General features: G+C 45.5%; 3 protein-coding genes across 3 annotated transcripts; all 3 read left to right on the top strand.

The window, feature by feature from the left end:
• The first annotated feature begins 3,190 nt into the window (after positions 1-3,190).
• Positions 3,191-7,020, top strand: LOC123410418 (probable magnesium transporter NIPA6). The gene is made up of 9 exons (XM_045103358.1): positions 3,191-3,674; positions 4,630-4,686; positions 4,767-4,857; positions 4,944-5,104; positions 5,202-5,329; positions 5,404-5,541; positions 5,819-5,911; positions 6,020-6,137; positions 6,493-7,020. Exons 1-9 carry the CDS (start codon positions 3,551-3,553, stop codon positions 6,612-6,614), a joined length of 1,032 nt encoding a protein of 343 aa, XP_044959293.1. The 5' UTR covers positions 3,191-3,550; the 3' UTR covers positions 6,615-7,020.
• Positions 7,021-10,701: 3,681 nt separating this feature from the next.
• Positions 10,702-12,141, top strand: LOC123409551 (very-long-chain 3-oxoacyl-CoA reductase 1-like). The gene is made up of 2 exons (XM_045102423.1): positions 10,702-11,044; positions 11,143-12,141. The coding sequence occupies exons 1-2, from the start codon at positions 10,702-10,704 to the stop codon at positions 11,775-11,777; spliced, it is 978 nt and encodes a 325-aa protein (XP_044958358.1). The 3' UTR covers positions 11,778-12,141.
• A 3,035-nt stretch (positions 12,142-15,176) lies between these two features.
• On the top strand, positions 15,177-15,879 carry LOC123407395 (60S ribosomal protein L27-3-like). Its single transcript, XM_045100520.1, has one exon. The coding sequence runs from the start codon at positions 15,259-15,261 to the stop codon at positions 15,670-15,672; it is 414 nt and encodes a 137-aa protein (XP_044956455.1). The 5' UTR covers positions 15,177-15,258; the 3' UTR covers positions 15,673-15,879.
• The last annotated feature ends 10,716 nt before the right edge of the window (positions 15,880-26,595 follow it).

Below are 26,595 nucleotides of genomic sequence, written 5' to 3'. Positions count from 1 at the left end.
ACTGGGAAGAAACCCTGATAACGATGAAGAAGTTCTAAAAGCTGAGAAGGCGTTCGAAGTTAATTACTTCTTAGTTGTGGTTGATATTGCAAAGGTCTCTCTGGGAACTAGATTCAAAGAACTCAAAGTGTTCAAAAGTATATTTGGCTTCTTACTTAGCTCAAAAGACATGAAGTTATTGGATGATGTTGAAGTATGCTAATTTTGTGCTAAGTTTCTAGAAACATATTCACGAAATGGTTCATGCGATGTTGAGTTAGATGATCTTTTTGTGAATTAAGACTGCTCCGAATGACTTTACCAGAATCATATTTGCCATTGCATGTTATGGATATTTTTGAGTTTTTTAGAGATATTGACTGTTTTCCAAATGTTTTAATTGCTTATCGAATTTTGTTCACTCTACCAATGACCGTAGCATCAACGGAGCGGAGCTTTTCCAAAGCTGAAATTGTTAAAGAACTATTTGAGATAAAAAATGTCACAAGAAAGATTAAATGGTCTCGCCACTTTATGTATTGAGAAAGATAAGTTTGACGAAATAAATGTTGATGCAATAATCGATGACTTTGCTTCAAGAAGCATTAGAAGAATTTCCAAGTTCTAGTATAGACGTGAAATGCTCAGTTTGCTTTACTATGCCTTGAGCTGGAATGTTTGGAAGAATTGAGTTATTATCCGGGTCAAGAATTTTGGAGTGAAGAACATGGACGATTGGGGAGGATCTACAAACAAATGTAAGTTTATGTCAACTTTTTATCTGATGGTAACATAAAAGATGTAAGTAGAAACAAATTTTGACAGGAATTTTTGTTTTACAGAACAAAGTGAAATCCACACTCGAATTTAGGAATGCAAGCTTTTGTGGAAAGAGAGCTTTTGTCGAAGTACATCATCTTATTACTATCATGGTGTAATTCACTTGATCGATAAATAAATTGTATTGTCAGTTTTAGAGTTTAAATTAAAATCATCGGACAATGCTATGTAATGGATATTACTTTGGTTTTGAAATATAAAATATTTTGAGCATTTGAGTTCCTTTGAGTAAATAGGGGCCCCTTATTGTTGTCTTGCCCCTCGCCCCGTATATCTATGGCCTCGCCATGTTCAAGTACTCAGGGCCAAACACTTCCATCATAGCCTTGCAGAAATTGTATATTTATTGAAGGCATGTGGATTCACTCATACCCACGTACTCATCCACAAGATCGCATGGGATTCCATGCGCAAGCGTGCGGATAAACGCGGTGCATTTTTAATAAGAGGAGAACTCAAACTTGCCAAGGGCATCACGTTTGCAATCAAAGTATGGGAAGTATGGGTCATATGCTAGCATTCTCTCCTTAATATGGTTGGGCACATGTCTCGTCGTACGAAATCTACGACGGAATTGATGTGGTTTGTAGAGCAAGTCATTCTCAAAGTAATCGACATAAAGCAATGTTTAGCTGCTCTCCCTATTGCGGTTCAAGACTGGAGCATGACCGGGTACTGAAACCCTAAACCGAGGTAGCTTTTTGGCAATGTGTGGTCATTGACGACCAATGAAGCTACCCCAATGTCTTCTTCATCCGATGAACAAATGAAATTGTGAAAAAAAAACTCATCTCCCGTGTCCATCGTACCTTATGAGCAAAGTGTCGAACACCTTGCGTTCGTGATGGTTGGCACGGCTTGCGTTCATGGATGATAGCTGTTGTTGTGCCTCTCGCAAGAAGCCAACTAGGCTGGTGTTGGCGTTTGGCGCGTTGCGGCTATGCATCGCCTGTCGGAAGGTGATGAGGTCGATGGCCGTCGTCGCGGCCGTTGCTTCTCTCCCCACCGGAAGAGCCGCGAACACCGCTTGCGTGGGAGCAGGCTATGGCATGGAATGATTGTGGTTGGAGGCCCCTGGTAAATTAGCGAGGAAGACGAACGAGAAAAAGGATAGGGCGGCGACGACGATGATGTCGCAACGAAGGGAGGGGCGGAGGATGGGGCTAGGAAAGAGAAAAGAGGAGTTCTATCCCCAATGAACGGGCCAGCGCAGGACAAGGGGGTGTGGGTCCCGCCCGTTGGAATGATGTCCGTTTTAACGCAAACGCGGCCTGAATTTGAATCGAAGATAGGACGAAGTGGACAGACAATTGACTTTTATCTGTTTACTAGCAAAAGAACCCGTGCGTTGCAACGGAAGAGAAATAACACACGCTCTGAACGTAATATATTTTCACATGACATCACATTTGTGTTGCCGACGATGACCTTAGTGCTCGTACAACGAAAACGCGTTTAAATGTACAATCACTCGGAATAAGATGAGAAATAAGTTGTTTCTCCCCATGAGGTTTTTCAAAGGTGTGCATGTGTGGTTAACGATGGTTTTCTTTCCCCTTAATTTGGTTTTAATTTAATGGATGTTTATTGCAATTTGTATCGTCGCCGGAAAGAGAGAAAAAAGAAGGATTGTGCACTACAGATTAAGTTTGCACCAAAAATAATATTTAAGAAGTATTCAACAGCTAAAAATAACATCCTATTTAGATTCTACATGTTTTTTTAATCAAATTTCATATATAACATGTTAAAATCGGAGTTACGGTTTAAAAGATATGAATATTTTTGTTTTAGATAAAATGTGGATTGATTAACTGAAAAGTCAGGTTTTTTTTGTTTTGACTGACTAAAAACGGAGGACGGGTTAATTACCTGAAACATCAGGGGGGTTTTTGAGAAAAGGAAAAAAAAGATTCGTTTTTTAACTTAAATTCGGACTACGGGTTGATTACCTGAAACATCAGGGGGTTTTCTGAAACATTCAAAAAACGATTCATTTTTTTGACTTAAAACGGGACTGTGGGTTGATTTCAGCAAACATCTGGGGATTTTTCTGCAAAATAGCCACGACGGACGAGAAAAGCCTTAGACGCTTTATTATTAGGGAGAGATTCATGTGCGTTGTACCGATTTTATGTAAACAGAGACAAAGTATTTGAGATCATGCGTCGAAGTTGATGTAAAGGGACGAAAACCGGATAGAATGGGCGGAGCCACCCTAGCTAGCTAGCACCCGCCATCCGTGAGTTGGAGTTGGCCTGAGCGATCCGTGCGGTGCGACGCGGCACGTGACGTTCGTGCGTGCGTGCGTGCCGCGCAGATCCAGCTCGTCCAGCCAGCGGGCAGCGGCCAATGGCAGACACACTCACCCTTCTTGTGAGGGGGGCCCCACCCACCATCCGCCCCCGAAGCAGCCGCGTCGCCTCCCCTGTCCCTCTCGCGTCGTCCATTCCAAGGAGCATCAGCCACGACCCACGACCGGGCCGGCGGCCGGCGGGCGGACCACAACAATAGGCGGAGCCACCCTAGCTACCAGCCGCCATCACGGACGAGACAAGCGCGCGCGGAGTGAGGAGGGGAGAGGCACGCGCCACCACCGGCGGCTCCTCCTGCTTCCCCGGAGATTCGAACCGGAGGCCCGCGGTGCGGCGCGGGGGCTGTCTAGCTAGCTGCGTCTTCTTGCTCGCCGTGGCGTGGCGGCCGGCGGGACGGGACGGGGACGGGGACGGGGATGGGGGCGTCGGACAACACTAAGGGGCTGGCGCTGGCGGTCGCCTCCAGCGCCTTCATCGGCGCCAGCTTCATCCTCAAGAAGATCGGCCTCATGCGCGCCGGCAAGTGCGGCGTCCGCGCAGGTACCCTACCCCCACGCCACGCCACGCCGTCTCCCCCCCCCCCCCCCCCTCTCTCTCTCTCTCTCTTCCCACCCTGCCTGCCGGATTTCCTTCCTATCGACGCCGCCGCCCGCTCCTCCACCGGCCCGGCGGTCCTCTGCTCTGTGCTGCGTTGTTCAATTTCGAACCCCCCACGGCCGCCCCGACCCGACGGATGCTTCGGATCTCGACGCCTCCCTGGATCCGTGGAGCAATGGCGTCTGGATCGGGCGATGATTCCAATCCCCACCCGAGATTCCAAAATGCTTCGGCGTGATTAGGGCCGGGCGGTCATAGCTGCTGCCTGTTCTTCAAAGTCAAACTTGTGCGCTGGCCGCTGCTGTTGCCGCCTTCTGGACGCCAGCTACGCTCGTGCTGACTGGCAGCCAGTCATCTCGTAGCATCGTGCTTTCATATGGGTCAATGGTAACCGAGAGGGCCTCCAGAAGATCAAACATTAACATAGAAAGAGCATGATGAGAAATGAACATTGCAAGTATGGCGTATGCTTCGGAACATGATTTAGTCTATCTACCTTGCTGTAAGTTGGGTAATGCGAAATTGGATAGTGATTTTTACAGATCTCAGTAGATTCCAATGAAGGTGGCTCAATTGTCATGACCCATTTCACGGCACACTTTACTGCGAATGTATGCAAGTTACAATATGTCTAGGATCACTGGCTTAATCAGACATATATGAACCAAAATCTCTTAAATTTTCAGATTTCTTACTCCTTATTAACCTCCTGTATGTACTTGATTAGCATGATTGGCACTATAAAAACAAAACATTTTTGGCATTTCACCTCCCGTCTGGTTTTTTTATACGGGGATGTTCACCCAATTCAGAATTCAGACTTGTCTTGGTAACTCTCCTACCATCCCAGGCCCAGCTTACATGTTTCTGTTTTTCTCCCCCTCTCTCTAAATTACAGGCGGAGGAGGATACACGTATCTTCTGGAGCCTCTCTGGTGGGCTGGCTTGATCACCAGTATGTTCATTCTGCACAAAATTAGCCGTGGGTACTGATTTAGTTATGCAACTAATTTATTTTTTCTTGACATTTGCAAGTGCTGCTTGGGGAGGTTGCGAACTTTGTTGCCTATGTCTTTGCACCAGCTGTCCTTGTGACTCCTCTTGGAGCACTAAGCATAATCGTCAGGTGAATTTGCAAAACCAAAACCCCTAGTTTCGGTACCGTCTTTGATTCTCCCGTGCTTGACATACATTTTTTCTACAAATGGCCAGTTCAGTGTTAGCGCACTTTGTGCTGAAGGAGCGGCTTAACAAGCTTGGCGTTCTTGGTTGTATATCGTGCATAGTAGGTTCAGTTGTTGTCGTTCTACATGCTCCTGAAGAGCACATGCCTGATTCCGTGGAAGAAATCTGGGATCTAGCTACTCAACCAGGTGAGTCATCAGCCTGCAATCATACACCTTATGTTAGTTCTAGCACACCCACGTGTTTGACAGGCTTTCTGCATATTATGGTGTCAACCATGGGCAGGATTTCTAGCATATGCGGGAACAACATTGTCACTCATGGCAATAGTAGTAGTGTTCATCGAACCTCGTTATGGTCAGAAGAACATCCTGATATATCTGGGTATCTGCTCTTCAATGGGATCATTAACAGTAAGTGCGCTTTAACTCTGAGATGCACAGCCTAACATCAGCAAGTTTTCGAGCTAAATGTCACTACTTTGTAGGTTGTTAGCATCAAAGCCGTCGGTGTTGCCATAAAGCTTACACTGGATGGAATGAACCAGCTTGCGTATCCACACACATGGCTTTTTATTCTGGTCGCAGTTATCTGCGGGGTTTCTCAGCTAAATTACCTCAACAAGGTAGCACATCTTCTCTTGCTTCTAGTTACTTATTACCCCTGTCCTTTGAATATGTTTTTCTTGATTGCATCTAGGTGAGCATGTACTCCTCAGGATTTTGACAATTTTACGCGGATATGCTACTTATTTCCTTGCTTGAATTAAGTCAAACCTTATTTTCCACTGTGGATATTAAGAAAAACTGATGTATTATTTTACTTGGTCTAGTTGATTTGCAATCATTGTAGTGTATTTTCTTTTTTCTGGTTATTATGCTGATTTTATTCCACTTTTGCAGGCATTGGATACCTTTGATTTAGCTATTGTTTCCCCAGTGTACTATGTAATGTTTACCACCCTTACAATAGTGGCGAGTTCAATTATGTTCAAGGTACAAAGCAACTTGAGATTGTTTAGTTATAATTCAGCTGGACTTTGTGGTGCTGGTTGCAGCTGGACTTTAGTTAATTCAGCTTTTCCTGCTTGCTGTCAAATGCAGGACGGATCTGGCCAAAGTTTGAGTAGTATTGCTTCAGAATGCTGCGGCCTCATAACAATCCTTTCTGGAACGATTTTGCTGCACGCAGCAAAGCAAAAAGAAGCTGCCAGTTCTCCAGGTAAAAAAAAATTGTGGTTCAATGATGCACGCATGTGGTAGTTGTTTCAAAATGTACCATGTTCTGCTGCATCACCATCATCTCCTTTTTTTTGAAAAAAAATAACTGTCTAAAATTAAAAGGTAACATGTTTTAGTAACTTGGAGTGATAAATCTATCAGAATGTTTCTTAACTACTCTGAGCACTAATTCCCACCGATTTTCATAAATAAAAAAGAAAATGTTTTAGTTCTTTACTGCCCCAACCACTGTAACTGGATTTGTTCTTCCAGACCTGTTATAAGCAGTTCTCTTTCATATTTCGTATCAGTATCGTACTTAGGAAAGGCCTGAAAATTTATTCTTCTGTTTGCAGCATCCACTTGGCCTTTGGATAGAGGGATATCTTGGTATATCAGCGTAGGCAGCGACAATCTACTGAGGAACGTCGAAGACGACTACTTCGCCGCCCCGCAAAGTTCCCCCGCCACACCCTGATCGCGCATTCGGAGTCATGTCCAAATACTTTGACCGCAGAAGAAAGTCCTCTGTCAGTTGTACAAAAAGGAAGAGAGATGTGAGTTGCAGCGGAGTCTTAGCAGCGCCAGCATTCTGGCGGTTTTGGTTGAGAAGATGAAGATTCCGTCAGCCATTCTTTCGCCGTACGTACATAGGAACCTATCTAGATTTCTCCAACCATTTCATACTAGGAACAGGGTAGGCCTCGCCGTCCAATTCCAGTTTGTAAGCTGTTCGTCGATGAGCGGTGAGCGGGCTGAAGTTGTCGGCCTGCCTGTTGTTGTGCATTATGTAGAACATTTGTTCTTGTGATTAGGCTTCCGAGTGGAACATCAACGCACGATTTCGATGCAATTGTTCTTCCATGAGAAGATTTTCGGCTTCATTGTTTTGCTTAGTTTTGGTTGAGCAGATGTATACGTTCAGTGGAGGCTGCAGCATCCTTTAAGTTGCTGATGATATTGATATGGTTACCATATGAGCAGAGGTCTCAAGAAGATTGTGGCATATTGCTGCACATATCTCGGTTTTTTTTTAAGTATTGCATTTTTTATTTCTTTTTGAAAAATATTGCACAAAATTCAGATTTTTCAAAAATAATACGGCCTCGGCTTAGGTGTGGCCGATTGAAACCTATCTGCCTAGTCAAGACCAATAAGTACCAATCGGCCTTGGTTAGGCCGATAGGCCTGTCAGCCTGGCTTCGGGAGCTTATCGGCCTTGGCGAAGCCAATAAGCTCCTGTCAGCCTTGGCTAGGCCAATAACTCTCTATCAGCCTTGGCTTAGGCCAATAAGGACTAATTGGTGTTGGCTAGGCCAATAGGTGCATGGGATTTTTTTTTGCATGTTAGCTGTTTTCCACGCTCCATTTCCCGCCCCGTTTCCCGCCAATTTACCCCCATACTTTCCTGTCAATTTATCCCCCCATACTTTCCCACCAAAATTGGTGGGAAATAGTGACGGAAAAAGAAGAAGATTCGAAGCAATCCGATGAATCAGCTATGGCGACGACGTTTCACCTTGTTTCTGACGACGGCGACGGGGGTCGAACATGCTCGGCGTTGGGCAGAAGGGCGGCGATGATCAAGGAAGGCAATGAGGTAGCGGCGATGCTGGCGGGCAGTACGGTTACCAAGAGGTGCGTCGGCAGCGAGGCAGTGTCAGTGGGAGAGGCAGTCGGAATGTAGTTATGTTGAATCAGTGTGTCTTGTTTAGATAGCAAAAGTAGTTAGACGTGCATGATCATGATCGTGGCAGCGTTGCACTATCAGACGAAACTTGTTGTTGCCATGCCTTCTCTTTCCCTTTCTTCATTTGGTTGGTGCCACGAGCCAAGGCACCAATACAAGTCTATGGTTGATAAACTTGGCCAATTTGGAAAAAAACGAAGAATAGATCGCTACCCCTCTACTACGACAACTTTCTCTAGTCCTCTCTCTCTCCCTCTCTCTCTATCTTCTCTCTTCTCTCTTCTCTCTCCCTCTCTCTCTCTCTTCTTGCAATTTCCATGCTTTATCTACTCTAGCTCTCCCGCTACCTTACAAAACCAGTGATGTATTCGTACAATATAACATGTCTTGTTGTGTTTGTGGTTTTCGTTAAAGAAGGCGAAGTCGTCTTGCTGAGCTCTAGCCCCATAGGCAGGTCCGTGGATCGGAAGTAGAGAGAAAGACTCGGGTCAGGTGCCACCAGCCCACGAGTATGTATCACCAAGCAACAGCTAGCCCGAGCTCCATGTTTGTGGTAGCCATCAAAGGAGGTTGACGCGCATGCATGCAGCCTGCTGCATCTTGTCGTTTGTCTCTCGTGTTTTCAGCGTTTGATTTGTTTCACGTCTATGGCCTAGCCATGCATCAAGAGAGAGGTAAGCAAGAGCTTTGGTCAAACGGTTCCCTCTTACTATATACTATATGAAAATAAAAAAGACCTCTAAAAAGTTGACATGCAATTGGCATGTAGTCTGCAGCAGTTGTCCACACGGGCGGAGCTGCATGGAGCTACCCTATTGCACGGGCAACAGGGTCAAGTAGCTTTTTTACAGATATTTTAGCACTTGGATCAAGCATGTGTATAGGTACATGAGGCTAAATTAGCAACGGTGCAACAGGGAAGATGGAGATGCAGATCCGTCCCTGGTTGTCCATGCAGCCTTGTTGCAACATCTCAAGAGGCCAGCGCCGCATATTTGTCTTTCTCTTGTAGTTTCCACGACGGCCGTTCTTTTAAGAGCATGCAAGGCGCACTGGGGCTGGAGCCTATCAATTTTTAACCCAATTTATAATGGTGTAGGTCAGGGTTACAAAGTAAAAAAAAACTAGTGTTGGTGCTAAGACGGATGTACAAACGTAAGTATAAAAGTAAAAGTTGCTGGAAATTTCGTGTCCTAGCATGTACTGTATACTATTCTCTTTGTTGGTAAGTATAAGTCTTTTAAAAGTTCTTACTGAAAATTGGCGGGAAATGGGCGAGAAATGGAGCCTGGAAAATAGCTAACATGCAAAAAATAAAATCCATGCACCTATTGGCCTAGCCAACACCAATCTCTCCCTAATAATAAAGCAAATTCAGTTTCTGGTCGTCCGTCTTGGAAATTACCCCTAAAGTTTGCATAAATTACCCACCATGTCACCGGTAAATAACAGAAAACGTTTCACAAAGCGAAAAATCTTGGACTGGGCCGGCCCATGTAAAAAGCTCCTATATTACGCTCTGCATGCCGGCCCATGTAAAAACCTCCTATATTACTCCACGGTGGCCGGCCCATCCACAGGCGCCTGCTTTTAGTTCCGTTTATTTATTTATTTTCAGCTCCATTTTATTTTTTATTTTAAATAATTTAGAACTTCAAACAATCTTTAAAATTTTAATAAACTGAAAATTATAAATCAATATATTTAAAAAATTAAAATGTTTGTGACTTCAAAAACTTCTCGGAGTTTTGTAAAAAATGCTCGCATATACAATAAAATGTTTGCAGTTTTAGAAAATTGTTTGTACAATAAGAAAAGTCCATGATCTCAAATACAATTCCATGTATTAAAAATTATTAAAGGCATTTAACAAAATGCTTTCTAATTCAAAATATGTTAATGCGTTTTAAAAATGTCCAAAAATTTTAAAAGTAGCTAATGCCTGTTTTGATAGTTTCTTTTTTTTATTTAAAATTTTCCGTTCCTTTTTTTGTTTATTTATAATTTAAATAATTTAGAATTACAAAAACTTTTGCATATTAAAAAATAGGAATTTTGAATTAAAGTGCTGACAAATTTTTATTTTGAATTAAAAATAGGATTAAAAAAATGCCTTTTTTTTTGCAAATTCCAAAACAATGTCCATGAATTTAATAAATATATTACTAATTTATAAAAATGTTTGTTTATTCAGAAAAACTTCATGCGTTTCAAAAAATGTTTGTGAATTTAAAATAACATCCTCCAACATAAAAAATGTAAAGATTGCTTCAACTTATGAATAAATTTAAAAGAATAAATATTTTTTTGTATTTATGCATAAAATTTCTAAATCAAGCGATCATATTTGAACATAATGTGGTCACCATCATTGGAGATTATGTTTTTTTTTCTTCCGTGACAACGCACGAGCCATTTTGCTAGTTAGTCCTTATTGACCTAAGCCAAGGCTGATAGGGACTTATTGGCCTAGCCAAGGACGATAAGCTCCCGGAAGCCAGGCTGACATGCCTATCGGCCTAACCAAGGCTGATTAGGACTTATTGGTCTTGGCTAGGCCGATAGTTTTCAATCGGCCACGCCTAAGCCGATGCCGTATTATTTTTGAAAATTCGGCTTAAGCTGTATTATTTTTGAAAATTCTAAATTTTGTGCAATATTTTTCAAGAAGAAATAAATAAAATGCAATATTTAATTTTTTATAGCCATATCTCGGCAGGTTACCTGCATGTCTGTTCCAACAAAATTAGTGGTTGGTATTTGGAGCGTGTCTCCTGGACCATGGACAGTTTGTCTATAACTCTATACACGAACAGTACTACTGTTGCCACAAAACTGGCACCCAACGCGTGAACGAGGATCAGGAGGGTGGAGAATGGCAGCTGACCTCCAGACGCCGGCGTGGTTCCTCTGGCCGGCCGTCCTCGGCGCCCTCCACGTCGCGGCGCTCTTGTCCCGCCTCCTCGCCCACCTCGCGCACTGCCTGCGCCGGCCCAGGGACTTCCGCCGGTGCTACGGCGCGTGGGCCGTGGTCACCGGCCCGACGTCCGGCATCGGCCGGTCCGTCGCCCTGGAGCTCGCCGGCCGGGGCCTCAACCTCGTCCTTGTCGGCCTCGACGCCGCGGACCTCCGGGAGGTCTCCGACACGATCACGTCCCGCCACGCCGTGGAGACCAGGACCGTGGTGTTCGACCTCTCCCTCGTCTCCACTCCCCAAGGTACGGACCACGTAGTTCACTCAACGTTTGAGGTATGTCGGAGCGCATGGCAACGCTTGATGATCATCCTCACCGGCGGACGGCATGCGTGCATGCAGGCGACGAGGCGCTGCGGCGGCTCCGGGACGCGGTGGAGGGGCTGGACGTGGGGGTCCTCGTCAACAACGCCGGGGTGATGAGGCCGGGCGCGGCGTTCCTACACGAGGGCGACGCGGAGGCGTACGTGCGCATGATCCGCGTGAACCTGTGGGCGCCGACGGCGATGGCCGCCGCGGTGATCCCCGGCATGGCGGCGCGGGGCAGGGGCGCCGTCGTCAACGTGGGGTCGGGCTCCTCGGAGGCCGTCTCCTCCTTCCCGCTCCACGCCGTCTACTCCGGCACCAAGCGGTACCTCGCCAGGCTCTCCAGGGGCCTCGCCGCCGAGTACGCGGGCAGAGGGGTCGACGTGCAGTGCCAGGCGCCGCTGTTCGTGGCGACGGAGATGATGGCCGGCTTCTCGGGGGTCTGGCGCAACAAGGCGCTGGCGCCCACCGCCGACGCCTACGCGCGCGCCGCGGTGCGCTGGGTCGGGCGCGGCGGCCCGCTCTGCGTGCCCAGCCTCCGGCACCGGCTGCTGTGGTGCCTCCTCGCCGCCGTGCCGGGTTGCGTCCAGGACTGGGTCTGCCTGCGCGAGGGCATGCGGCAGAGGAGATCGTCGCCGGCGTCGGCGTGCACGCCGCGTGCCAGCAACTGAGTAGGGAACTGGGTCACGAGTCACGAGTTCTTCGCTGAAGCCGATGGGGCGGTGTGGCACCAGTTCACTGGACAAAGTTTCTGAGCTTATTGACAGTTACGCAGGAAAATTGAATGTGGATGTGATTCGTGCAAATTTCTTGCAACCGGATGTGGAGGCACTCTTGAACATACCTCTAATCTCTAAATCATGCCGGTAATGAAGATGCTTCGACTAGGGTTTTGGAGAAGTCGGGCATCTATTCTGTAAAATCCCATGTATCGTTCTTTGGTACTTGTAACAAGCTTTAGCTCTTTAGAGGAAGGGCCGGTTACAGAAACTTTATCCGTAAGTAAACAGTTGTGAACTGTTTTGTGGAAACTTAACGCGGTTATAATTTATGAAGGTTTAAGTCTTTTGGTGGAGGGTGCTTTGAGGTATACCCGGTCAACTTGCAATATAGACACATGAAGCAACTTGGCTTGTGTGACATTTGCAGGAGGGGAACTTTTGGTCTATGGGCGCATATGTATATACATCCTATATAGAAAAAAACAAGTAATATTTAAATAAAAAGTTAATAAATTTTGAAATAGACTTGACCTTTCATTGAATAGTGAGCTATAATAGAAAAATAAATGAAGTCAATGTTGGTTTCTATTCATGAAATTTTATATACTAGTGCAAAAGAAAGCCAAGTTTATTATAAGAAAACTTTCAAACTTTTTTGACATGTTTTTAGTTATTAAATTGTTTTCCTATATGAGGTGTATATACACGCAGGGACCAAGGGGTATTTTCTGACATTTGCAAGGCTATAGACGTGGCATATTACATGTGTTAGTTAGTTGTTCGCATGCAAATAAAATTTGGATTGCAACAAGGGACCGTTTTCAGCTTCATCTCCCTCGGTTGCATTGCATCCAAACATCCGGGCGCATGACATCTTGATAGATCATCTGTTCAAGATGAGAGATGCAAGATAATTACCATTATGCACACTATATGGTCCTCGCGCAACCACTGGACTCGAGACATACAGTCGAGTGCATGCTATCAAATGGGTTCATGAGACACTGCCAAATTTGGAACTACCATCTTACTAGAAAATTTTAGCACCCAACCAGAACCAAACTGAGTGAGTTACTATCAACACTGATTGGCTGTTGAAAGTTGATGACATAAAGGGAGGGACGGAGGAGTGGCTCAAAAACACCTAGCATTCCTTTGCGTTTGGAGCAAACGTTTACAAGGTGTGTCAGACCCATTCATAGCTGAATGATTAGCTCTTTCGTGGAAGGCATGATCTTCGCTCAACTTCATGGTTATTTACATGTCATAATAAAGATTGGCATCTTGAGGTTAGTCAATCTATGCAAATCACACAACAATACAAGGTCGATTGCGCGCTTATCTTGAAGGAATTAGAGGAGATCAGAGCGAATTTTGTTTCTCTCTTGGTTACTCGTGTTGGTAGGGGATGCTAATGTCCCGACCGTTAGTGTGCTCATTTTGCTTGTACACTTGATGGTATTGAGAGTTGGCTTGATGTAAGCCATGAACATCTTATGTCTTGCCAACGGGTGGATTTGTAACAGTATGTTAGTTCGGTAATAAAGTTCTCAAATTGATGTTAAAGAAAGAACAAGTCATCACCAAGTCAAACAACAAACATTAAGAGTTGGCACTGGGAAGAATTTTTTTCATCACATCATCAACCCATACGAATTAGATGATGTTTTAAACCTCTTCTAATTAATTAAATATGCACACCAATTAACCGTGGCAACATCGACACACTCTTTCCCAAGAGCTCCACTAGTTCTTGAAGCATATCGTTTTACATAGCGGCAAAAGACACATGTATTCAAATTGTTTCTAGTGTATTCAACAACGGGAAGGTCACACCGGTTGCAATATGTCTGTAATGCATTGTATGTACCCAAATAGGTCCAATTCTTCTACCTTCTCAAGGTAGTCCATGGCTATTCTCAACTACCACCTTAATACCAAAGGAGAGTTTGGCTCAGTGCTTTATTTCTACCTTAGTGAATCCCGATTCGAAATTAAGATAGATACACATTTTCACGGTTCTATATTATACTTTTTATGTCTTAATCCTCTCATACACCCGGATGGGCACAACAACATGCACATTCATGTTCTAGTGTTTTTTTTTCATAAGATATGCGACTTTTATGGCAAGAGTAGTAGGATGACTATTTGCTTCTTTCTATTAAGATCAATAAAGTACAAATGCTCCAAGTGGAATGGAACTGCATTTCATAGAGGTCTTTGACCATACACGATGCACAATTGCACACGAGGTGACAACACAAGTATTAAATGCGTTGAAATGTGAAGAAGAATGACCATACATGATGCACAACCGTACATGACGTGACCACGTAAGTAACAAAGGGGTTGAAAGGGGGCAAAATATGCAACAAACAAGTGAAATGTTACTTGGAGTTAATCAGATCCACTGTCTTTGGATAACATTTAAAATTTTGAAGAAGATCTTGATCATCAAATATTTTTTGGATGAGATGACCAGAATAAACAGGGTTACTAAACAACAAGCGCTTGAATTTTTTAGCCGACCATTCAAATCACTCTCCATCATTCGATCGCAATCCAAAGGCTCAACCACCTTATTTTCTCCGAGCTTCTTTCCCCCCCCTTATACTTAACAAAACAAAAACAAAGAAAAAAGTTTACAATGAAGAACAAATTAGCGACATTGTATTACTCTTAGAGAATAAAATAAACCAAAAACAATGATGAAAAAAAACTTACACGCAATTTGAACACAGATTGCAGTTTTTTTTAATAAATGCAAGAAGAAATATATAGTAGTGCACACATATTGCACACCACTTACGTGTATACTAACACCCACCCAATATTCACACATACACATAAAGAGAAAGAAAAATCAACTCTATAAAAAAGAAAGTAAAAACAGAATCAAACACTCGTGAAATGAAAAATGTATTGACTGAACTGTTTTTTCATTCAGAGTTTGCCAAATAAAAATAGTTAAAAAAATGAAGGGGTATTTTTGTAAATCTACTCTTATTTGAGGGAAGAAAAATATATTTTCTTTATGTTTTTTTGAGTGAAAAATACTTTCTTTATGGAAACGGGGAATGAACAATAAAACGTCCTCCTTGTAGATTATTCTATCCCACGGCCCTCCACATTCGCTGGGCGAAGCAACCATCATCACGGCCTTACGACGTCCGAAGCTCTGCCTTTATCGGCCCATAGCCTGTCACGCAAGGCCAGCCCATCCCGTCCCCTAACCTAGTGCCCGCACCACCGTCCGATCCAAATCCAACCGTCCAAACCCGCTCCCCACGAGCTAACCCTAGCGCGTCCATCCTATATAACCTCCTCCCCACCCACGCCGCCAGATTCCCCCGCCCACAGCCCCAAACCCTCCCCCAACCTCCAACCCACCGGCGGCGCCGCTGCGCGAGGAGAAGAGTCGAAGAAGATGGTGAAGTTCCTCAAGCCCGGGAAGGCGGTGATCCTGCTGCAGGGCAGGTACGCGGGGAAGAAGGCGGTGATCGTCCGCGTCTTCGAGGAGGGCACCCGCGACCGCCCCTACGGCCACTGCCTCGTCGCCGGCCTGGCGAAGTACCCCAAGAAGGTGATCCGCAAGGACTCGGCGAAGAAGACGGCCAAGAAGTCGCGCGTCAAGGTCTTCCTCAAGCTCGTCAACTTCACCCACCTCATGCCCACCCGCTACACCCTCGACGTCGACCTCAAGGAGGTGGCCTCCGGCGCCCCCGACTCCCTCACCACCAAGGACAAGAAGCTCACCGCCGCCAAGTCCGCCAAGGCCAAGCTCGAGGAGAGGTTCAAGACCGGCAAGAACAGGTGGTTCTTCACCAAGCTCCGCTTCTAGGTTATTCGTCCGTCCGTCCGCGCCATTACTACCCCGAATCCTTTACATTTTTAGTCGCTCGTTATCGGAAACTGTTGCTGCGCTCAAGATTTCCTGTTTTGGCTTTGGTATTGCCCGTAAAGACTATGTTTTTAGATTGGATCTTATGAGATATGATGGTGGTTCATGTGTTGAATCATGAGATCTGCTTGGAATTTTCCTTCAGTATTTTTACTGTGTTATGATGATGCTGATGCTTGCCTAATATCGTTGCATGACTTGGTCTAGATGCTCAATTATATTTTATGATGCATTTCATCTCTCTGTTAGTGTGCCTTATATTTCTTGTCACATGGGAGTCTCAAGCAGCATCAGACTTAGCAGTTCGGAGCAACCATTTGTGTTGCTAAATTATGTTATGATTCGTCTACAGTTTTCGTGCTTATTGTGGTGTGATGGATACCGTACGGTCTTCGTGTGTGTAAAATTTGGTATCCCCTTCCCTTCCATCTCTTAATTAGGTGTGTGTCAAAAGTACCTAAAGTTTGTATGTATTCAAAATATATATTGTTATGTTATTAATACAGTAGTTGATTTCATATTGTGACTTATCACGCATCCAAATCGAGCTCCTTCCCTTATCTTGATTATCTACTACCTCCCTTCCAAGAAGAAGTAGCTTCGAAGCCCAACGCCTTCCCTTTTCCTTAGGAATGTCGGCAATGTTCGAACTGGATGTATCCAAGTCGAAGATATAGGATCGAAAGTATTTATAAGAATTGAAGGTGACTGCAGCTCTGAAATGGTGGAACAACAAGACAGAGGAGAGAATATTAAGAGCAGAGCAGAGTAGAATTTCTAGATTTTACAAGGGTCTGAGACTTTGAGTGGGTGTTTAAAATCCGATGATACCTGCAACTTTTCTATGTTTTACTAGTCCAAACACAGCAGAAGTGGAGATTTCTGTGGCAAGTTTCCTCCAAAGCTTCATTTGAAATTTCTGAGAACCAACCCCTAGCTTCCAAGGCCAGAAGGCTACTTGCTTTGGCTGTTTTCCAGCTGTGCACAGGTTTAGAAGCCGGGAGCAGTCGAGAGACAAAGGCCTCACGGCCATGTCAATCGATCTCGAGCAGGTGGCCAGATCAAAATCCTAGCAGTCTGATCGTCGATTCGGTCTTACATATACAAGAACACAAGAGGAGTTATTACCCAAGCTGAGGGAGTGAATTTACACCACTATTGTTCAAAGCCTCTCTTTTTAAATTAAAACCAAGACTGACATCCTTGTTATTCAGAAATCTATTTACCCTTGAAGTTGATTAGAAAGAAAAATGACCATAAAAAACTGCATACTCTGGAAGGTCTTGGAGCTTAATTCATCGCCTTCACTTGCTGGTTTAACATGGACATGCTCCTCTGCCGTTCTGGTACTCCTACAGTTGCCCATCCAAATGGTGAAAAGAACATGGCCAATTGAGTACCCCACATTTTTGTTGTGTGACATTGTGATGATATTAGAAAAGATTAGCACATCTTGACTGGGGACAAGAGAAATGAGGGATGGCTGCACCGATTTAAGGAGCGACACTTGAGAGAGCCGTCGGCAATGGAGGGCTTCCCTTGTGTGGAAGTTCTTCTCTTCATGTTGGGAGTTGGGACCGGAAAGAACGAAAAAGGTGAGGATGAGAAAGGACTGCTTGGTGGCTTTAGAAGCACCGGAATGCCTTCATCTTTGAAAACGATCGACCTTTGATTCCCCGTCTCTCGACCGCCATCAAAGACGAGGCACGCAAAGACATCATCCCGGAGTGTTAGTTTCAATTGGGGATGAGCAACCCCTAGTTTTATGTACCACACCTCTTTGTGTACATGCCCCCATGAGCACTTGTAATCCCATTGTGTAATTTTCCTTCTCTATCAATAAAAAGATACAGAAACTTTACGCCTTTGCAAAAAAGTGAAGTACCAAACAAATTAAATTTGTTGTTATAAATTGAATTGTTCAAGTTTTGTACTAGCAGTTTTTAGAGCAACTGAATTCTTACGATCTTTTACAAATTGTCACTTGGATCTAAGCAACTGACATGTAAAAAAAAAAAGGATGTGCTTCGATAACCACTAGAAAAGTTTTTGAAAAGTTATTTTCAACTATTCAGTAAAAGAAATTAGAAAAGGAGGATTTCCTTCGGCCACCCTGTGAGAATGTACATTTTTCATAACATTTTTCCAAATTCCGGAACATTTTTTTAAATTCCGGAATATTTTTCAATTTCCGGAACATTTTGTCAAATTCCAAAACATTTTTTAAAATTCCGGAACATTTTTTCAAATTCTAGAATATTTTTTCAATTTCCAGATTTTTTTCAAATTCCGGAATATTTTCTGAAAATCCAGAACATTTTTAAAACAGGAACATAAAAAATAAATAAAAAAGAAAACAATAAAAAGTAAAAAACTGGTTCAGGGAATCTTTTAGAAAGTTCCTAAAAAAAGTCTGAAAAAGTCTAGAATGTTTCCAAAACCGGCTGCCTGAGTGGGCTGGCCCAATTCGCCCGCTTCAAGAGAGGGCCTATGCGAAAGACCGACATTTTGACGCAGTATGCGTTAAATAGGATTTTCCCTGAAGGATGGCGGGCGAGCACGATGGCCTATGGCTGCGAGGCCCAGGCTAGCACTGGCTGTGGCCTAGGTTGGGCTGTTGGGAGCCGCATGAAGCAAGGCACCGTGTGGGAAGACGGCTACGAGCGAGCTATTGCATGCAAGATTTGTTAAAGGAAAAAGGCGCCAGAGAACATCATGATGTGTGCATCGAGCCATCAACGAGGAGCAGGAAAGAGAGTAAATCAAGTCTACAGTAGCTGGATGTGGTGACATGAAATTCTGTACACCGAAGAGGCAACAAAAGATGTTGTTTTGACTTTCTTTGCTTTGTACATGGGTTGTACGTGATGGCAGCATGAAGGTGTCAAGACGCGACGCCGCATGTTCATATAAGATCAGTAGGAGTTGGTGGGTGAATCCATGTTTATTTTTTTTTGGGTCAGATGGCTACATGTTTTCTTAAGTATCGCATCAAGGATGTAATCTGTTGGTGTGAAGGGTTGATTGATTTTTTTTATAGTGGAACGCCAAGTTGATGAAGATGGACATGTGCGGCGAGGATGCATACGTGCGTATAAGGCTCGAAGAAGTCTGGAACGTGTCGTGGCATGATCATGCATACACAGGGCGTTAAAGCAATGCACGAAGATGTGTGGGCCGAACATGACGCAAGGCGAAGCATGGTTGCAGTCGGATAATTTCGGTTGGGCCGGACTGGACAGACTGATGGATCGACGGGATGTGGGTCAAAGCAGAAGATGGCGGTAATTTCAGCAACAACGACATAGGAGCGTGATGCTGATGGTGACCAACTTCTATGGACGTGGAAACACGTGGTGCAAGTCTGAGAGCTTGTGCGGCTTCGAGAAGACTATGACGCAGGGTTGATTCAAGACAGTGCACACATGAGAGCTTAAAGTCGACAAGGCGCGGGATAGCAAGTCCAACTACATGGTGTCATGTTCAAGGTGAAGCTGGAGTCTAGCGAAATATTTCACTCTGTGCTGATGGAGGGGCTATTACGTAAATGCATGGAGAGTCGTAGCCTATTTCAGCGGATAGAGAGAGACACGTGGATCGGACTGGGTACCAGTGGTCTGATGCAGACGTGATACTCAACATCAGTCTATGATGAGTGATGCTTGTCTGCAGTAGGGTTTGAGTGGTGTGGGTCTGCAGCCCTAGAGACTCTACCAGGACAGCAGATGCTCGACGCGCTGATAGCGCACTCGGGATTACGTATTAATTGGTATCAGAGTTCAGGTGTCCGGAATAAATCTCGGTGGACTCATAGATGGTCGGTCATGGTAGGTGTGTTGGAAACACTAGTGTTAGCGGACCTGTGGACGATCGAAGTGTGAGCAGGAGATTGTTTGGTTTAGCCCCACATCGATTATGGGAAAATACATAATACGACATATAAGGGCGAGGGTGTCGCCCGCTAAACAGGCTAGTTTTTTTTTTTTGGGGGGGGGAGGGGGGGGGGGGGGGAAGGGCCCAAGGCCTTTCATAAGTCGGTGTTGCTCTTCGATTGGACCTTGTGATGCAAATGGGTCGGAAACGCTGGTGTTAGCAGATTGGAAGGATCAAACCTGTAAACACACAAACGAAGACGAACGAAGACCGGATCCAACATATCCATCGAAGACCAACACCAACCAGATCCTACAAGATCCGACGGAGATACACCTTCACACGCCCTCCGACGAAACTAGACACACCATCGAGACAAGAATAGAATTGTGAGACATTATTCCTACTAAAGGACATCGCCGCCGTCACACAACCCCAGTCAAAACGTTGAACCTAACAAGAACGAGAATAGGGTCCCACCTGTCGACGCGGGGCGGGGGGGGGGGGGGCTCGACACCTTTATGGCACAAAGGCCACTGAAGATGGGGTGAACCAGAAGACCCAAACTCTTTTCTTGTAAGAGACAGAGTAACTTGAGGCTATATTGGTGCACAAAGCATCAGGGGTGCAATTCCTTTAGTAGCAATTACCATCCATATCCAACCAGGTAATCGGAAGAACAATGCATCATGCAAAAAGAAAAAAAATCTCAAGAGGAAAACAACGTTACCAATGGAATCGTCAAATAGGCGGTCACACGTACACCCAAGGCACCTAACGACTTGTCCGACCCATGTAGCGTCTGTAGCGACCCGAGGGACTGTAACGGGCGTTTTCCCCTTTCATCATTTTGTTTCCCTTAGGTTAAAAAAGATTTGTTTTTAAAGTGTGAAGATTTTTTTGGAAACCGTGCTTTCTTTTGGAACACAAACATTTTCAAAAGTTTATATTTTGAAAAGAAAGAACATTTTTAAGAATTACATTTTTAAACTCAAACATATTTGAAATTTCCAAACATCATATTATAAACAAAAAAGCGAATATATTGTGAAAACATGAAGATTTTTTAAAAAAGACAAAAAATGAAAGAACAGAAAATATCAGGTTAAGGAAAATAGGACAAATCAAACATTAAAAACCAAGCTACTCCTTCTATAAACTAATATAAAAGCATTTAGATCATAAAAAGGTGATCTAAATGCTCTTATATCAATTTACGGAGGGAGTAGAATGTTACCGAAGGTTCCAAAACTAGTCAGAAACCTTTATAGGCCACGGGCAGTGTGTGTATCAAGGCCTGTTTTGTTATGCTAATTGGTGCAAGATTTGCCTTTGGGTGTTTTGAAATTTGGTGTAAGAGTTGCTAAGCGTAGGGTTGATTGATCGACGCCGCAGCTCGCATATAAAAAATGCTAGACATATAAAGAGTTACATAAAGTTACATGCTGATTAGGATTCTTTCTTTCTAACTAACCACTTCCTCCTTCTTCTCTGATTTTCAAGGGAGGTGGGGCCCTCATTCCCTTAATCTTTAATTAAAATTTATCTATTTATAAAATCTATATAAATTTATGTATGTGTAGCATTGCTGGTCGCACATACGTCTCTTTTAATCTTTTTGGTTTTTCCTTGATGTTTCTGCTCCTTGGTACCTAGGAGAGTAGGCGACGGCGGGCACATGGCCGACGCAGCAACGCTGCAACCTGCGCTCTAGACTCCATGGGTCAAGCATCGGTGTTGTGCACCACCGATCTGATCAGCCACCGCCCACAAGCCACAATCCTTGCCCAAGGTATCATGAAGAAAGGCCCTAATTCTATCAATGATTAGTGCATAAATTAATATCCCAAGATGCTGGTATTCTTACAATTTTTTCTTGTTTTGCATGCACAAGTTTTTTGTGAAGTGGAGAATCCAATTTATTTAATTAGTCAATGGAAATACAAGTACATCATCGCTAGTATATGTACGTATATCTTCTTAAAAGAAAAGCAACATCACAAAAGTAAATGTCCCAATGATATTAATAGGGAAGATGAGATTCAGTAGACTCAAGGAAAAGAGAAACGATTAGGAGATTGTGATACTAATTTCAAGGGCAATGGTAAGAAGAAAAGTGTCTCATTTATATCCCTTGCCACCCTGCTCACACTTATATTTCCATAAACAAATAAGAGGTTTAATATTGAGTTTCCATGTACGCTAATTATATTTGTTCATTTTGTAATTTTCAGTTGATAATTTGATGTCATATTGATTAATTTAGTGTTTATGTGGCAACGCACTGGGAATAATCAACCCCCTCCATTCCATATTGCTTGTTGCTTAAATAGATGTATCTAAACGTATTTTAATGCTAGGAGCATATTTAAGGTGGACCCTTAAATGGTTAAACCTCCATTATATGTTCAAACCGCAGTGTTTGGACCACTTTTGCTATCAAGCGGCGCTTGTATATGTCTACTCTCCTCTCTCTCCTCCCAAACACATATGCATGCCCCCCCTCTCCACTGGACCGGACGATAAATCACAAATACCCCCCGTCCTTCCCTCACATGCATGATTTTCACCTACTTTTTCTCCTGCCAACCGGGTGTGACAGCCCGATGCCGACGTTCCAGAAGATTCCCCTCTCTTTCCATTTTCGTCGTGTGTCTATTTATATTTGTCGCATCATCATCGCATCATCAGCATTGCATCGGCATCTTCGTTGCCGTCAGTTTTCAAAACTTGCATTCATTAGTAGTCGCCGGTTCTCGTCGTTGTCCGTTCCGAGCCCGACCGCACTCGCACGCGCCCGCGGCACCGTCGAAACCCTGTTTTAAAAGTGTGCGTTAAACTTTCTCTGATCGGGTTGAGATTTGACGTGCGGTGTTATTTTAATATAGCTAGGCCGCCTGTCGAATTTCGTCGCGATCGAAGTCCGTCTGGTACCCGAACGGTCGTCCGTAGCGGCACCGTATTCGGTCTACCGTCGGATGTTTGTCGGTGTTTTAAAATTCGTTGCCGCGCCGCCCGTTCTCCCTCTCGTCCCCGGATAACCACCCTACACGGCCACGTACCCGTTCCAGCGTTCGGAATCATCCGAATCCGACCCCGCGGTTGGATCCGGAACGCGATTCCGGTTAACCGAGCCCCTCTTTTCTCTATAAATAGACCCCCGTGCATTTAAGACAGCCCTCCTCGTTTTCCGTGCACCCCTCCTAACCCTAACCGCGCAGCCCCACCTCCAGCCTCCTCCTCGCGCCGCCGGGCCCGCGAGCCCACGCGAGGCCCGCCGGGCCCGAAACACCGCCGCCGCCCGTTCTGCCCCCTGCTCTCCTCCCGAGAGAGCCGCCGCCGTGCTAGCGCAGCAACCCCGTCGCGCCGCCTCCCGTTGGCGCCCGGGACGCCGCCGAAACCACCGGGGTAGGAGCTGCCACCGGAGGGCCGGCTCACCTCTGTCAGCCGCCGGCCCCGCTCACCTTAGCCGGCTCCTCCCGTCGCCCGAACCTGTGCCAACCGCCGCCTCGGATCCCTCTTCGCAGCCACGCGGACGGTCAGATCCGACCGATTCCGGCCGGATCCGTTGCCCCAAGCGCCGGCGAGCCCTCATCCCCGTCTCGCCTGCTCGCGTCTTCCCCGCCAGCCTCGTCATCCCGCCGCCGGTCCCTGTAGCAGTCGCCGCCCAATCCTCGCGGCCTCCCTCCAAGCAGCGACGGGAGGCAGATGAGGGCAACGCCCGCTCGAGCGCTCCGCCTGGGCCTCCTCCGCCTGGGTCCCGAGCCGGCCCAGGGTCGCCAGATCCTCGCCCCGGCCCAGAGCGCCCTGCAGCGCTAGCTCGGGCAGGCCGGCCTCCCTCCAGGCCGAGGAGGCTCCTTCGGCCTCCTCCAGGCCCAAGCCTCGCCTCCCTTCCCAACCGGCCCAAGGGCCTCTGGTGAGACCCCTCCCCCCAGCCTAATTTTTTTCGCCCCGTGCATAATTTTGTTAGGATGCGCCTGGTAGGCCTAATAGGCAATTTAGGGTTTTTCCGAATTTAGTTCTTTTCAGAAAAATAGACGTATATTTAGATGTTCGTATCTTTTTATCCGTTGGTCGGATCGAGACGTGTAATATATGGTTTTTGGGTAGTTTCACGCGTAGATTACGTTATTGTAACTTGCATATTTATTTGACGTCGTTTAACGCGCCGTATGCCTAGAATCGTGTGCTGCCTATAATGTTTTTGCCCGTAGTTTATTTTTCGCGCGTGTCCGGTTTGCCCGAATGCCGTTTTAGGAATGTCCATGTTTTAGGGACTATTTTTCCGTGTATTTTAGAGCGGTCATTTGTATTTTTGCGTGTAGAAATTTGCCGGTAGTTTATTTTCCCGTATATAGGTGATTATCTCGCATTAGTGTGTGCCATTATTTTGTGTTGCAAACCCCACATATTTTATATGTTTCCGGGGTAGAAAAATCCCATGGATTTTTCTGTGCAATTAGTTTTAGCTTTTGAGGAAGTTAGTTCGCGCGATATTTTGCCGTGATGCCCTTTTGTTTAATTCGTAGGATTTATTCCGTGCCTCGTTGGAATTAGTTGTCAACTAGAGAGTTGATCTTGGATGTTTTGTTTAGCCCCTGGTATTTTTAGTTGTAATAGAAATGCACGTTTAGGTGTGTTTTGCTTGCTCTCAAGTTGCTAGAAATAGTGCTGTTTTAGAGTAGCTGAAATATTTCTAAGTCTGAAATCTGTTATATTTTGTTCTGTCTTGTCTTGCTTGTATCTTGTGATGTGTAGCTCTTTTGAGGTTGGGCCAATGGAGTTAGTTGTACCCCTTGTGTTTCTATAGCATGCTGTAAAGTTTCATGCCAGTTGGAGTCATGTAGCTATAGGTTTTGCTGCTGTCAATATTGCTTCAGATCGAAAACTGCACTTTCATGAGGTGTAATTTTCACTAAGTCTGAAATAGTGTGTGGCCGGATCCGTTGCCCCAAGCGCCGGCGAGCCCTCATCCTCGTCTCGCCTGCTCGCGTCTTCCCCGCCAGCCTCGTCATCCCGCCGCCGGTCCCTGTAGCAGTCGCCGCCCAATCCTCGCGGCCTCCCTCCAAGCAGCGACGGGAGGCAGATGAGGGCAACGCCCGCTCGAGCGCTCCGCCTGGGCCTCCTCCGCCTGGGTCCCGAGCCGGCCCAGGGTCGCCAGATCCTCGCCCCGGCCCAGAGCGCCCTGCAGCGCTAGCTCGGGCAGGCCGGCCTCCCTCCAGGCCGAGGAGGCTCCTTCGGCCTCCTCCAGGCCCAAGCCTCGCCTCCCTTCCCAACCGGCCCAAGGGCCTCTGGTGAGACCCCTCCCCCCAGCCTAATTTTTTTCGCCCTGTGCATAATTTTGTTAGGATGCGCCTGGTAGGCCTAATAGGCAATTTAGGGTTTTTCCGAATTTAGTTCTTTTCAGAAAAATAGACGTATATTTAGATGCCCGTATCTTTTTATCCGTTGGTCGGATCGAGACGTGTAATATATGGTTTTTGGGTAGTTTCACGCGTAGATTACGTTATTGTAACTTGCATATTTATTTGACGTCGTTTAACGCGCCGTATGCCTAGAATCGTGTGCTGCCTATAATGTTTTTGCCCGTAGTTTATTTTTCGCGCGTGTCCGGTTTGCCCGAATGCCGTTTTAGGAATGTCCATGTTTTAGGGACTATTTTTCCGTGTATTTTAGAGCGGTCATTTGTATTTTTGCGTGTAGAAATTTGCCGGTAGTTTATTTTCCCGTATATAGGTGATTATCTCGCATTAGTGTGTGCCATTATTTTGTGTTGCAAACCCCACATATTTTATATGTTTCCGGGGTAGAAAAATCCCATGGATTTTTCTGTGCAATTAGTTTTAGCTTTTGAGGAAGTTAGTTCGCGCGATATTTTGCCGTGATGCCCTTTTGTTTAATTCGTAGGATTTATTCCGTGCCTCGTTGGAATTAGTTGTCAACTAGAGAGTTGATCTTGGATGTTTTGTTTAGCCCCTGGTATTTTTAGTTGCAATAGAAATGCACGTTTAGGTGTGTTTTGCTTGCTCTCAAGTTGCTAGAAATAGTGCTGTTTTAGAGTAGCTGAAATATTTCTAAGTCTGAAATCTGTTATATTTTGTTCTGTCTTGTCTTGCTTGTATCTTGTGATGTGTAGCTCTTTTGAGGTTGGGCCAATGAAGTTAGTTGTACCCCTTGTGTTTCTATAGCATGCTGTAAAGTTTCATGCCAGTTGGAGTCATGTAGCTATAGGTTTTGCTGCTGTCAATATTGCTTCAGATCGAAAACTGCACTTTCATGAGGTGTAATTTTCACTAAGTCTGAAATAGTGTGTGGCCGGATCCGTTGCCCCAAGCGCCGGCGAGCCCTCATCCCCGTCTCGCCTGCTCGCGTCTTCCCCGCCAGCCTCGTCATCCCGCCGCCGGTCCCTGTAGCAGTCGCCGCCCAATCCTCGCGGCCTCCCTCCAAGCAGCGACGGGAGGCAGATGAGGGCAACGCCCGCTCGAGCGCTCCGCCTGGGCCTCCTCCGCCTGGGTCCCGAGCCGGCCCAGGGTCGCCAGATCCTCGCCCCGGCCCAGAGCGCCCTGCAGCGCTAGCTCGGGCAGGCCGGCCTCCCTCCAGGCCGAGGAGGCTCCTTCGGCCTCCTCCAGGCCCAAGCCTCGCCTCCCTTCCCAACCGGCCCAAGGGCCTCTGGTGAGACCCCTCCCCCCAGCCTAATTTTTTTTGCCCTGTGCATAATTTTGTTAGGATGCGCCTGGTAGGCCTAATAGGCAATTTAGGGTTTTTCCGAATTTAGTTCTTTTCAGAAAAATAGACGTATATTTAGATGCCCGTATCTTTTTATCCGTTGGTCGGATCGAGACGTGTAATATATGGTTTTTGGGTAGTTTCACGCGTAGATTACGTTATTGTAACTTGCATATTTATTTGACGTCGTTTAACGCGCCGTATGCCTAGAATCGTGTGCTGCCTATAATGTTTTTGCCCGTAGTTTATTTTTCGCGCGTGTCC

This window comes from Hordeum vulgare, chromosome 7H (assembly GCF_904849725.1).
Source record: "Hordeum vulgare subsp. vulgare chromosome 7H, MorexV3_pseudomolecules_assembly, whole genome shotgun sequence".
NCBI lineage: Eukaryota > Viridiplantae > Streptophyta > Magnoliopsida > Poales > Poaceae > Hordeum > Hordeum vulgare.
Note: the sequence above shows the minus strand (reverse complement) of the source record. Positions and strands in the feature narration are given on the sequence as shown.

Coding starts and splice junctions, on each gene's coding strand:
- LOC123410418 (XM_045103358.1), top strand. CDS start 3,551: ATGGGGGCGTCGGACAACACTAAGGGGCTGGCGCTGGCGGTCGCCTCC. Junction 5,105..5,201: donor GGATCTAGCTACTCAACCAG/GTGAGTCATCAG, acceptor AACCATGGGCAG/GATTTCTAGCATATGCGGGA. Junction 5,542..5,818: donor AGCTAAATTACCTCAACAAG/GTAGCACATCTT, acceptor CCACTTTTGCAG/GCATTGGATACCTTTGATTT.
- LOC123409551 (XM_045102423.1), top strand. CDS start 10,702: ATGGCAGCTGACCTCCAGACGCCGGCGTGGTTCCTCTGGCCGGCCGTC. Junction 11,045..11,142: donor CCTCGTCTCCACTCCCCAAG/GTACGGACCACG, acceptor GCGTGCATGCAG/GCGACGAGGCGCTGCGGCGG.
- LOC123407395 (XM_045100520.1), top strand. CDS start 15,259: ATGGTGAAGTTCCTCAAGCCCGGGAAGGCGGTGATCCTGCTGCAGGGC.